This window comes from Sturnira hondurensis, unplaced genomic scaffold (assembly GCF_014824575.4).
Source record: "Sturnira hondurensis isolate 20B ecotype Veracruz unplaced genomic scaffold, ASM1482457v3 Scaffold0020884, whole genome shotgun sequence".
Classification (NCBI taxonomy): domain Eukaryota; kingdom Metazoa; phylum Chordata; class Mammalia; order Chiroptera; family Phyllostomidae; genus Sturnira; species Sturnira hondurensis.
Genome location: NW_028093515.1, coordinates 2,069,922 through 2,082,727, shown reverse-complemented (window position 1 = coordinate 2,082,727; position 12,806 = coordinate 2,069,922). Strand labels below are relative to the sequence as shown.

Here is a 12,806-nt window from a genome sequence, read left to right as displayed (position 1 = left end):
AGCAGCCCCGACTTCCCGCCTCTGCTGCACAGAAGTGCGTTTCATCCGGGGACCTAGAAGCTGTGCAGGAAACCCCCTTCAGATCCAAGCTCTTTGCTGAACCCCAGTTTTCTGTCTGGGACGTTCAGTCAGCGTCACATTTGATACACTCTAGTGAGCTGCCCTGTACCTGCGGTACCCATCCACCGTGGCAGGCTCGTGGCAGAGAAGCTGCTGTCTGCCCCCAGGGCAGCTAGGCAGCTGGGATTCTCCCAGCCACAGACCAGAGGCCAATTTGCTGTTCAGTTGGGCCCTTCAGAGCTGCGTGTCCGGCCCCAGCCTGTCTCTGGCTCCCTCTACTCCAGTGGGAGCTGAGTCACACATTTCCCTGGGGGCAGGCGGTCCCCGGAGGGCAGCGAGTGTGGTGTGGGCAGCCAGAGGAAGAAGGGGAGGCCCGTTCCCACCGAGTCTCTGCCATGGGACATCCCATCCCATTCACACTACGGGAGGGATACTCGTGCAGATGGAGGTTTCACCACCAAATCCGATGCCAAAGAAGGAAGATAAGTGGGCTTTTGAAGCAGAGCTGAGCCGACACTCTCATGGCTTGGACTCTCCACACCCCATACCAAAGATCTCCTTGCCTACAGACTTTGTTTCTGAATTGTGGTCCCTCAAGCCAGACTGAAAATTTCTCGAGGTGCTTTGTGTGGGTGGCCAGCGGTGTGTGCTGGCGACCCCTTGTGGCAGCTCCGTGTAGTTGCCCTGGGTTGCGGCTGTGCGTTCACTTGGGGCATCATCAGAAAAGAGACCTGGTTGGTGGCTGGGTCCAAGAGAGCTGGTGTTTAACTGATAGCTTTTTTTTTATCTCTTCCAAAAACTATTTTCAAAATGAAAATACCTTTATGCTGATGAAAAGGTATTACGCACGGCGGTAGAAGTTCAGTCAGTGCCGAGAATTATAAACGAGACATGAAAGATACCCCGTGATGCAGAGGGTCACCGACCCCCGTGGCTTCGCAGACGAGCTTCCCAGGCCTCTCCGGGAGCGCAGAGAGGCTTTGATCTGCTGGCACCGCACTGGGAGGTGTCTGTTCCTCCCCCGTGTGAAGCAGAAATCTCTTTCTGGCCGTGAACTAGGGCACCCTGCATCTGTGGGGCCCCCCATAATCTGCTTAACCAGTCCTCCTGGGGGACAGCAGGAGGTGGTTCCCCGCTCGCCGCTGTGACAGTCAGCCTTATCTCTCCACCTCGTAGGTATTTAACTGATCACCTCTTTGGGGTAGATTCTTGCAAATGGAATTGCTGGGGGGAATTTCAATTTGCCCCCTCAAAGTGAGCGGTTGATCTGATATCCTTGGAATAATATTTTTGCCGCACTGACTTGAAATTCCTCCTTTACCATATTCTACTTTCCCGTCGGTGTTAGTCAGCATAGGGCAGCCTTTGCTGCAGTAACGCAAACCCGAATCTCAGTGGCTCAGTCCAGTGGCATTTATTTCCGGCTCACGTTGCAGTCGGAGGCAGCCCCGTGGCTCTCCTCCATCTGCGTCGGGGCTGCCTGACCCTGTGCCCTCGGGGAAGGGAGACAGAAAGCACAGTGGTCTCATGTCCGCTCGTAGGAGCCCAGCCTGGGGACGGCACACAGCACTCCCCCTCCCACTCCCGTTGGCAGCAGTCGGCTCCCTGAGGCGTGGCTGAGGCGAGTGCCCAGGGGAAAGGAAGTGGAGTGGTGAGCACGTGGCCAGGGTCCCCCAGAGCACCCCTGGGATAGATGGGGGTTAAGGCTGTGCGTGTGTGGGTGTGCATGCACAAGCGTGTGTGTGCACATTCTGTTTTCATCATTAGGCATGTTCAGGCCAACTATCCCTGCCATCTGTTAACCTTTCCTTGAGGTTTACCGAGGACCTACTGTGTGCTCATCCCTGTGTGCAGCTGGGTACAGGATGACTTGGGCCTGCCTCTGGGACTTCCCTGTGAGGCTGGTAGGGGAAGGGTCAGGCACTGTGGCGCAGGCATAGGCAACACCAAAATCCAAGGTGGCGGAGGTGAGGGAGAGAGGAAGGTGTGGGAGGCCTTGCCCATGAGGGGCTTTCGATGGTGAGAAGAGGGCGAGGCCACTGGAAGGCCCTCCACCTGCAGCCATCACCTCCTGGGTAGGTAGGTAGGCCACAGGGGACGCTGTTTAAAGGCCACCAGGGCAGCCAGATGGACTGTGAGGAGGGGCCGCAGTAACCCAGGGCCTGCCTGAGTGCCCGCAGTGGGCGGTCGTGGGATGGTGTTGGGGTGGAGCCTGGAAGGGTGCGCTTAGGGCCTGCTGTGTGGTGTGTGGGTGGCCCAGCCAGGCGGGGGGAAGCCCACCTTCATGGTGCAGCTCCCTCTCCCTCGTCCTCCAAGCTCTCGCTGCGTTTTGTGAGCTCTCTGAATTTCAGTGGGTGATTTGGTTGCTAACACGGGTTGCCTCAGTGAGAGGCATCGGAGCGTGTGTGGGGAGGGGAGTGCAGAAGCCTGCCTCGGGCTGAACAGGAGAAGGGGAATCCTGGACCCTCGTCACACAACCCTTGCTCCCACCCTGGAGCATGACTTTTCCAGGCCGGGAGCCCGAAGCCGAGCGCATCTCCGGACCAGGCGGGCCGGCGTCTGGTGTCCGCCCGGACGGGGCAGGCAGCTCTGGCGAGCACCTTGGCACACATGGAAGAGGTCCTGCTCACTGTCTGCTGGCTTTGATTAGCAGGTTTCGTACCTTAAAGAAAGAATATTCACTTTGCATCAATAGGCAAAGAATAATTAAAATGTAATTAAAAGCACGAATTCTTCTAATGATTGGCTTTCTGTAATGTGTACTTAAAATCAAGACATCTGTTAAGGCTCTCTTTTGAAGCTATCCAGAGACCAAGAGAGGATAGGGTTTTAATTAAAAATGGATTATTTCAAAAACAGTTTAATCACCCTGTCATCAAAGGACTTAGACCTTGTTAATTAGCTATTGATAAATAGGTTTAAGTTACCAAAAATTTACATTCATGGGGGTTGGAGAACGTATTTCTAGGGACCCACCGCACCTCTGGGATGTTGGCAGGGGAGACGTTCAGAGCACGTGAGTTCTTAGATCGCCTCTCCTGCCCTTGGTGGACCCCTCGTTGCCTCCAGGCTCTGCCACCTGCCTGTCTTCTGAGGGGAGAGAGGGTCTGAGGCCCTGGGAGGCAGCGTCACTCCCTGAACGTGTGCTCGCCACACTGAACCGTGGCCGAGGCCCCGCTGATTCCGGGGGGAGGAGGGGGGGCACAGATGCAGCCCCCACTGTGCTGGAGGGGCCGCTGGCCAGACCCTAGCCCTGCCCTGTTGTCCCAGGCCCCGCCCACGCTTGCAGCGTCCCCACCAGCAGCACCTCCCTCAGAGCTGCTCCTTCCGTAGGGGCAGCGTGTGAGTGACCCCCATTTGTCATCGTAAGTGGATAAAGGCTTTCAAAGTGATAAATAGCAGCACTGTGATTCCTCTGGCCACGTGTGACCAAGAAGCATTTAGAGAACGGGACGGCCCCGGTGCAGCTGCACGCAGCGGGACAGGGCTCGGCCTGCGGACGGTGTCTGGGCCTCCCGCCGCTGCTGGTGTGGCTTCGTGCGTGACTCCTGGGAGCTGGGGAGAACCGTCCCCAGGGTGGTGCTCACCCACTGAGGCGTCCGCGGTACTCACTTCCTGCAGGAGGTCAGGAACCCTGGGCTGCAGTGACCCTGCTCCCTGGGGTCCCCCCAGCCAGGGAGTGTCCCCGGTCTCCTGCTGCACACTGACACCCTCCCCCACCCAGTTCCCTGTGTTCTGTGTCCTGTGCTGGCTCACGCCGGCCTGGCTGGCACCACACCTGTCTCCCCACAGAGCTGTGAGCACAAGGCAGCTGGGAGGGATCGAGTGGACCCGGGTATGGGCCCCATTCTGCTTCTGCCGGGGCCCAGGCACCCCACCGATGATGAAGAGGAGGGCCCCGGAGCTGCCCCGGCCTGGAGGATGCTGGGGACAGCGAGTTGGGGCTTCGGACAGCCGCTTTTGAGAGGCGTTGGCATAGAATGGTGCTTTCTAAAGAATGTTCTATCTGAAATGACATGTTGGTGAGAAATGTCCTAAAATCATACATCTGGGAGAAAGGAATTTGATGCTTGGAGATAAAGTAGCCCCGGAGTCTGGAACAAAACAGAGCACCCTGGAGAGATTCAAGAGGCAAAGCTTGCTCTTTCTCCAGAAGGAACAGCTAGGGGCTTCCGTCTGGCTTTCACTGGTGGGACCAGGCTTATCTCCCACAGGGTTGGTGTTTAGGAGGCACCTGTTGGGTGGGAGCTTCCCGGTTGAGTTTCTTCCACTGGAGAGGGAGTGGAGGTCGTGGCAGGTGGTGCTGGCATGGGTGCCCCAGATGGGGTGGGGGGCCCTGGTCTCCCTCCATGCTGCACAGCCGTGGCCCCGGGGGGCAGCCCAGGGGGGCCTCATTGTCCCGACCAGACTCCATCCAATGGCCTGACCTTGGGATGAGCTGTGGAATGAAGGGAGGTGGGAGCGTGGCCAAGCACAGCTCCAGCCAGGACTCCGGGCCGAGGAGCTCTCGCTTTCTGCTCTCTGTGGTAAGAGCTTGGTGTCTATGTGTCCGAGGCTCTCAGCAGCCAGCTTTGCTGGAGGTGGCTTTGTTCCTTGAGGGGCCCGTTTGGCCTTTTGTCTCCAGGGTCCACGCTGACCTGGTGTCTGAGGCTGCTGAGGGTTGGGACCCAGAAGAGGACTGGGGCTCTCTTGGAGCTCGCTCCACCAGCTGTTTTCCAAAGACTGCCCGGGCCATCTGGGCACGGGGGAGCTTCAGGACCCAAGTGTCCCCACCCAGAACCAGAAGCAGGAGCATCCGGGCCAAGGCCTCGAGCAGAACCTCCAGCACGTCAGTCACGCGACACCCTCACAGGGTCCTGCCAAAGTGCTTGCAGGTGGCACTTTATTTGCTTCATAGTTTCTTTACTTGTTAAAAACAAATATTTTACATCTCTGTCTTGAGTGAAACCCGGTATGACTCACCATAAATGGAAGGTTAGTGCTTTAACCCTCGAATGCGTAAAACACCTGTATTGGTGCCCCCCGCCCCCCATGGACTCTCCCCCAGCTTTGGGAATTACCAGCTCGGAGGAGGTCCCGTCCTGTCTAGTCCTCTCCCCACCCCAGCTCCCACCCCGAGAAGGCTCCCGCACACCTTGGCTTCCCTCCCCTGGGCCTCCTTGCCTTGCTCCTCGGTGGGGGAGTGGCCTCTAAATTGTGTTGAACAGGGTTCCCTCCCTCCACCCACTCCTGGTCACTGGCCTAAATGATTCCTAGGGCACCCGGTGCATCTTCAAAGGCAGAGCTTTCAGTCCGGGGCCAAGGAAGGCGTTCTCGCCGACATCAGCAAGGACTGGTGAGATGGGTCAGTTGTGCCCAGTCGCTGATCCCAGAATGAGGTGGAGAGCACTTGGCAGATCGGGCCAGTGCTCACGCGGCTGCCCCCACCCCCCCAGGGCCGGCCCTCTCCCTGGCCCAGCCGTGTGGGCTCCAAGGGGCCTGGGTTCGCAGGCGTAGGGTTTTCCTCTTGAGCCACCTGCTGCAGACCCAGGGTTTGCCCTCTGGGCCCCCTCACACTCTGCCTTGGTCTGCAGCTCCTGCCCCAGGTGCCCCGCCCTTTGGGGAATCGTCAGAGAAGGTGCAATACTAAAGAGTGCCCGAGGGGGCCGGCAGCTTGTTACACAGATCTTGGTCAGAACCGCTAGTATCCTTATATAAGCCCCCTAAGGAATGATAGGAAAAGATAAACATTCAATTTTCTAAGAAAGAAGCAGGCCATTCCGAAAGGAGGCGATATGAGGAAGTCAATATAAAGCGTCCCCAAATTTGCCAGTTACCCGCGACAGAAGGAGGCAGCATTTTGTTTCGCCCACCAGCCCCTGTGGGCTCTGAGAATCCTGACAGTGTCTCTGGGGTCCACGTGGGGGGCATGACCTGAGACTCCAAAATGTGCATGTGCTCAGTAACTCTGCTTTTAGCAATTTAGCCTGAAGACCGTGAAAAGGCCTGTGGCCATGGGTGTCCCTCGCAACCCAGACATCTGACAGCATGACAGTGGTGAAGTAAATCCCAGGCTGTGGTGCCGTCGATCCACCACCTGCTTACGCAGTCGCTCAGCAGAGGTGTCCTGAAAACCTCCCGTGCACCAGGCTCTGGGGCGCCTGCAGTGAAGACAATACACAAAGCCCCTGCCCGCTGGGCGGTGAGACTGGATGGACAGATGGATGGACAGATGGACACACTGACGGATGGGTGCTAGGTTAGATCATGGTCAGGGCTAAACGGGGAGGGGCACTCTTTCCCTGGGGCCATCCCTAAGAAGGCAACGAAGGAAGGGAGACAGGAAGGAGCAGAGTGCGGGCTGCGGACCTCTGGGACAGACACTCCGGGCAGGAAGGACAGGGCTGGCCCGGTGGCCCTGAGGTGGGATCTTGCCTCGTGGTCCCTGGAGCAGCAAGGAGATAGGCTGAGAGAGGGGCAGATGGTTCACGGGAAGCCAGGGCCAGGTTCGGACAGAGGAGTCCCTTCAATTGTGACGTGACCTCTCTGTGGAACAGGCCCTGCAGGGCACAAGACCTGAGGTAACGGGAGCACCTGGACCACTCAGGCACGTGCCCTGACGGACTCGAACCTGTGACTTTTTGGTTCACAGGCTGGTGCTCAATCCATGGAGCCACACCAGCCAGGGCAATTTTTTAAAAAATCTGTGCTTATACCAAAAAAAAAAAAAGGTGGGGGGCCTGGTAGGGTGGTCAGTGAAAAATTTAACAGAGGAAATCTCTGACGACTAAGATTATGGGTGATTTTTATGTTTATTTTATTTTCTTTGTGTAGAGAATTTCTAAGATCTCTTCCATGTGTGTGTGTGCACACACACGTATGCATTTTTTAAGTTTATTAGCAGTCTAATGCAGCCAGGGCTTCGACAGCTGAGGAGTGTTTCATCCAGTAACCGATACCGAGGAACTCAGAAACCCTACCGAAGGCCCTGGTCGCTGTAGCTCAGCGGATTGAGTGCGGGCCTACGAGCCAAAAAGATCGCGGTTCGGTTCCCAGTCAGGGCACATGCCTGGGTTGCAGGCCAGTTCCCAGCGGGGGATGCAGGAGAGGCAACCACACATTGATATTTCTCTCCCTCTCTCCTTCCCTTCCCCTCTATAGATAAATAAATTAAATATTTCAAAAATTAAGTAAAAAAAAAAAGCAACTCCACCTAATCAGGCATATCAAGGATAAAAGGGAATATTTGTTCATTGAGAGTCATGTTATGTCCTCAGTTATGCTTCATACAAGACAGGCAATTTAGAATTCCCAATTATCCAATTAAAATGTTAATTATCTCCAAACTTGATGAGCTGCTCTTGGGGACAGAGTGGCTTCTCTGTGGTGCTCCTCGTCCTGCGGTGAGCAGTGGCCGTCCTTGCCTCTGGTTGGTGGGTTCTCCCCTCCCAGGACCTCTGCATCCCCAGGCCTCTCCGGGGCACCAGCTCCCCTTCGCCCCAGCCCACCCACGGCACCACATCCTGGGATTGTGTAGGGCCGTTGGTCCTGGCAGACCCACGTTCAGCTCAGGTGGGGGCGGGGGCTCTGGAAGGCCGGGGCAGAGCGTCTGCCGCCCCAGTGTTGATGGAGCATAAAGTCCTGTCCTGCTGGCAGGTGCCGTCCCAGGCCCCCACCACTGGCAGACCCCGGACCTGGGAGGGGCTGGAGTCGGAAGCTGCGTGGGGACCCCAAGCCCCCACATGGATTCAGGGGGGGCCCTGACCCCAGCACGTTGCCGCTGTGAGTGGGAGTCTCCTTGTCTGGGGACTAGGGGGTTGCGCCTCTCCCACAGGCCTCATTAGGGCCTGCGTTGGCTCAGTTCTGTAGGAGCCCCAAGCCCTGCCCCCACCTCCAGGGCAGACCCTCAGATCCAGGGTGCTGGACAGGGCTCACTGGCAGCAGCTGCAGAGTCAGGAGCAGGGGCCTGGGCAGGAAGCGGGGCTCACAGAGTCTGTTCTCGTCCGTCTGTCTGTGAAAATGTCCACAACGCGGGCCCAGGATACCTGGCCCCACATGCCCCACCCCCCCCTGAAGGAGGCCCTGGGCTGGCAGGTGATGTTGGCCCTGGTCCAGGACTGGGCTGGGGGCAGCAGGAGGAGCGTGAGGGAACCCAGGGGACAGCAGGCAGGAAGAACGCCGCTGGCAGTGGGGACGGCCACTGCAGCCGTTGTGACCGTCTCCGGTGCTGCCGCACCAGGCAGGCTGTGCCACGAGCACTGGCGTGTTAATAATGCATATCTGGGACCAGTCCAAGGCTCTAAATCAGTCCCTTCTTGGTGACAGACCATTAGGTTGCTGCGTATTTGAAACATTCTCGAAGTCTCGGTGGTGGCTCTCTAGTGTTCTAGGTCTTTCCTTCCCCAGTAGCCTGGGGCAGAGGAGGGGTAGGCATCCATGCCCCCCGCCCCGCCCCGCCCTTGCCGGTTCTCCATTCCTCAGAAGGCCCACAGAGAACGCCATTAAAAGAGCTCGGACTCGGGGACTTTGAGCAGAACCCTCAGCTTGGGAGTGAGCAGAGGCAGCTGGGAAGGAACCCCATGTCGGGCGGCCCTGTGTCAGGGGAAGCCCCGAATGTGTTTGTCCTGGAGCTGCTGGACGTACATCGGCCTGCGTGTGGGACTGGAGGATGTCCACCGAGAGCCCCACTGTGCGTGCGCAGGTGTCCAGGCCGTGGGTCTGTGCATCAGCAGTGCCTGTGTGAGGTACTGTTGTCCCATTTCACAGAGGAGGAAATTGAGGCATGGAGAAGCCACACAGCTGGTTAGTAAGGGGCAGAGCCAGGATTTGGCATTGGCTTTGGTGTTGAGCGGTGTCCCAGGTCAGGGACTGCAGGGCAGGGCAGAGGGGAACCCACGGGCCGGAAGAGGGGAGGCCAGCCACGAGGAGACTGCAGCGACAGCGGAGGTGGGCTCCTGCCTGGGCCTGTTCACCACCCGAGACCCTCTGCTCAGCCGAGTGGCTTCCCCCGCCCCGCCCATCTCCCTGGCCAAGTGTCTGTTCCTGGCCTGGCCTCAGGAACCTGAGGTCCATCCGGGCCTGGGCTGGCAGGGGACCGTGTGGCCGATGCGGCCCAGGGCCAAGCACCTTGGCTGGCTCCTGCTTGTGCTGATGGCTCAGGACACTTGCTGCCGGGGCCGCCAATGCACGTTTGTAGGACACCCACCTGCTCGTCAGACAATAAACCTCAGAGGCGGGAGCTGGGCTGTGGGCCCAGGTAGGCTTCATGGGCTGGGTTGGCAGCCCCCGGGGAGGCTGCGCCTGGAGATAGCCCCTGCAGACCTGCGCCAGGAGCCCGCTGCCCCTACCCCATTACTCACTGCGCCCCGCCCCCCCCCAACTCCAGCAGATGCGCCTGCTCCTCTGTCGCAGCAGTAACTGCATTCACCTCATTATTTGCAGGTGGAGGGTAGCTTCAGGGACCACATAGCAGCAGGGAGTCTGCGAGGCTGGCGATGTGGACATGGGCGGGTCCCGCCCTTCCCTCCTGCCGCTGGGGAAGGGGGCGGGTTGGGGTCGAGCCCAGTCCCCGTTCTCCCACCCCACCTGCCTCTCAGTAGGCAGGGGCGGGGAGGCCCAGCACCACACGTGTGCTGCACGTGAGAGTCACGGATCGGCAGAGAGACCCGGCGGAGGGGGTCGCCGAGGTCACTGACGACCTGCCGCCTATCCTCCGGTCTGTGGTCCTCTGGCAGAGAGACTGCCCATTTCTAGAAGGTTTGCTTTGGTTCTTCATAAAGTCTGCCTGGTCTCTTCTCACACTGTAAGTTTAGGCGGTGATGATTTTCTGTGTGTGTACAGTCTGCATCCGAGGGTTCTGTTTTCATAAGTTCTTGGGAGTCTCAGCCTCCTGCCTGCTGCGCCTGACAGCTCTTGTGAACTGCATTCAGATGGGAGTTCATCTTCAGTGTGTGCACGTGTGTCCATTTATGTGTGTGCATGTGCCTGTGTGTGCATATGCCTGTGTGTGCATGTGTGGATTGTGGTGTGCACATGTGTGCACAAGTATGTGCACCCATGCGCATTTCTGCATGCACGTGTTGTGTGCGTCTGTGCACAAGTGTGCACGTGTGTGTTTGTGTGTGTTTATGTGTGTGCACGTGGTGTGTGCACATGTGTGTACATGCACGTGTGTGCCTTTATGTGTGTGTGTGCGTGTGTACACTGTGGTGTGCCTGTGTGTGCGCATGTGTGCAGATCCTGGCTGGCCTGGGTTGGGGTGCAGTGGCTTGGTTGGCTTTTGTGTCTGCCCCTGTCAAGTGCTCTGGGTGTCACTAGTCAGGGACCAAGTTTCTTGTTAATTTCCTGGCTTGGGAGTGTCCAAACCATGCAGGCAGTTCACACGTGAACTTGAACCCCATGGAAGTCAGACCCATGCTACTGAGAGAATGTTCTTTATTTCTCCCAGAGCCCAGGCAGGCATCCTGATTGTCTCCTTGGATGCTTGTGAACACTCTCCCAAATCTACAGCTTTGCTGAGGGTGTGCCCCTGCCCAGGCGCCAGCTTTATGTGGGGCAAGCGCTCAGTTCCAGTCCCTACCTCCTGTGTGCCCAGGGTCTTGTGGCTATCCCCACATGGCAGTGAAAGCCACGGCCGTGGTTCCCCGGACTGCCAGCCCCCCTTCCTTCCCGACCTCACTTTTCCTGTCCTGTGAACTCCGCTCGCTCTGTGTCATGCAGCTCCTCCGGGTGCCAGAGGCAGGAGGGCTTCTGGTCCCGTGCTCTGCCGACGTGTTGCTGGGGCTCGGTCGGGCTGCAGCCCGTGTCCGTCGGCGGTGAGGCCCGTCTGGTTGCACCCTCTCTGGCTCGGTTTACTGTGATTTTCGTAGAAGTCTGGAGGGGTCTCTATTCCGTGTCCTGTTGCCTCCCCGTGGGAATCAGGCAGCTCTGCGGGGGGTCTGTGCTCGGCCCTGACCGAGCTCGGGGGGGCCTCGTGTCCCGCACGTGGATCCAGTTGGGAGCGTACACGCCTCGCCCCTCACCCCTTGAGGATCAGAAATGCGCCGGACGCGTGTCTTTCCACAGACGCCCCGAGCGGCTTGCTGCACCTGCCCCAGACCTTGACACCTTCCTGTGTCCACAGCCGAGGCCCCACAGAGAGGGTCTGCTGAGCTGACGAGCAGGAACCGTGGGCTCGTCGCATGCCCTGCTGCTGCCAACAGAACACCAGTCTGTCCTCACGTCGGGTCAGAGAAGTTCACTATAAGACAGAGCCAGGTGCTGAAGTCCAAGTGGAGGAACCTCAGACCCGTTAGCTGGAGCGGGCGTGCAGCACCTGGCGCTGCTCCTGTCTTTTCAGCTCTTCCCCCGGGGGTGAGGGGCTGTCCGCGTGGCCAACAGAGACGGCCGCGCGGCTGTGGCGACTGCAGGTGAAAACTGGGCGGCGTCCTCGGTTCAGTGCCTTTTTTCTGAAAAGAAGGGAGGAAGGCTGCTGAGCCTGTCTGTGGGAGGGACCAGCTCCGCCTCTGTCTCCTTGGGCTGCCCTTGGCCTCAAGCTCGGCCACACAGCCCTCTCAGCCTGCTTCTGTCTTAGCTTCTCTCAAAGCTGAGCACCGCAGCAGCTCCCCGGCACGCCCGGCGTCTGCCGCTCGGTGTGTGGCGTCTGCCGCAGCTTCCCGGCACGCTCGGTGTGCTTGCTGCGTGGAGTCCCCGTGTCTGGGCAGGGAGCGGAGATGCCGTGCTGAGCTCCGGGCTGCCTGCCAGGGCATGGGGTGGTGAGGGGTCAGCTCCGTGGAGGAACGTGCTGGGCTGTGGCAGGTGGGGGCCTGCCCCACGTAGGGAGAGGCGGGGCCTGCCCCCACCCCAGGCCCCGCCTCTCTGCACCGCCCTGAGACCACCCCGCCCCTCCCAGCTCCATCTGCAGGTCCCTCGCCCCCATCCTCCAGGCCGGCACCCAGCAGTTCCTGCTGTCTTTGCCCTCCTCTCTTCCCTGGGGTCGGGTCCAAGGCCCCAGGTGAGCCCAGCGCAGGGGCTGGGAGAGCTTTTGTGCTCCTCTCTGGCTGTGTGTCCAGCGCCTCCCAGTGGGGTGGGGTGTGGGCCCTGGAGGTGGGGGTCCGGGAGACACTCCTCTGGCCCTGCAGGTCTGTGGCCCTGCATCAGCTCATTTCCCGCAGGGCCAGGGCCACAGTGTTGCAGGTGGCAAGCTCCTCTGGCCCTGTGCCCTCCACCCTGACCTTGTGTGTGTGTGGTCTGTGGCTGCCCCCGGCTTCAGCCGCAAGCCTCACAGACCCACACTGGAGGCTTCAGGGGAGCTCAGGCCTTGCGGGGGGGTGTCCGGGCTGCGTGAGTCAGCCGCCCTGACGTGTCTCCCCTCTCCCGCAGCCTCTTCGGGCACTACTGCTACTCGCGGGGCGGCATGCGCCACAGCTCCTACACCTGCATCTGCGGCAGGTGAGTGGGCCTCCCCGGCCACACGGGGGCGACTGCAGAGGGGGCTGGGGGGCAGCAAGGGGTCCCACCGTTCCCCAGCTCAGATGTACCTGCTCACTCCCATACCCACACCAGTGCCCACCTAAGCTTGGAAGTTACTTCTCCTCCTACGGCCCCAGGAGCCGAGGCTGCCTCTGCCTGCTCTGGCCGGTGCTGTGAGGGAGGGCGCCCGCCCACCACTGGCCTTCCTCACCCTTCCCACGCGGCCACCTGCCCCGCAGGGTCGGGCCAGGCTGTGTGCAGTGGGGATGGAAGGAGCTGTGTGTGTGTGTGTGTGTGTGTGTGAGAGAGAGTCTCAG

General features: G+C 59.4%; 1 protein-coding gene across 2 annotated transcripts in view; it reads left to right on the top strand.

Annotated features, from left to right (window-relative positions):
- PEPD (peptidase D) overlaps positions 1–12,806 on the top strand; it is a 114,224-nt gene that overhangs the window by 78,852 nt on the left and 22,566 nt on the right. Inside the window, exon 10 of one of the 2 annotated variants that reach the window (XM_037030711.1) lies at positions 12,400–12,468. The exons of the other annotated variant lie outside the window; for it this stretch is intronic. Coding sequence (XP_036886606.1) covers positions 12,400–12,468 — 69 coding nt within the window. The remainder of the gene's footprint in view (positions 1–12,399; positions 12,469–12,806) is intronic. 2 annotated transcript variants of the gene reach the window in all.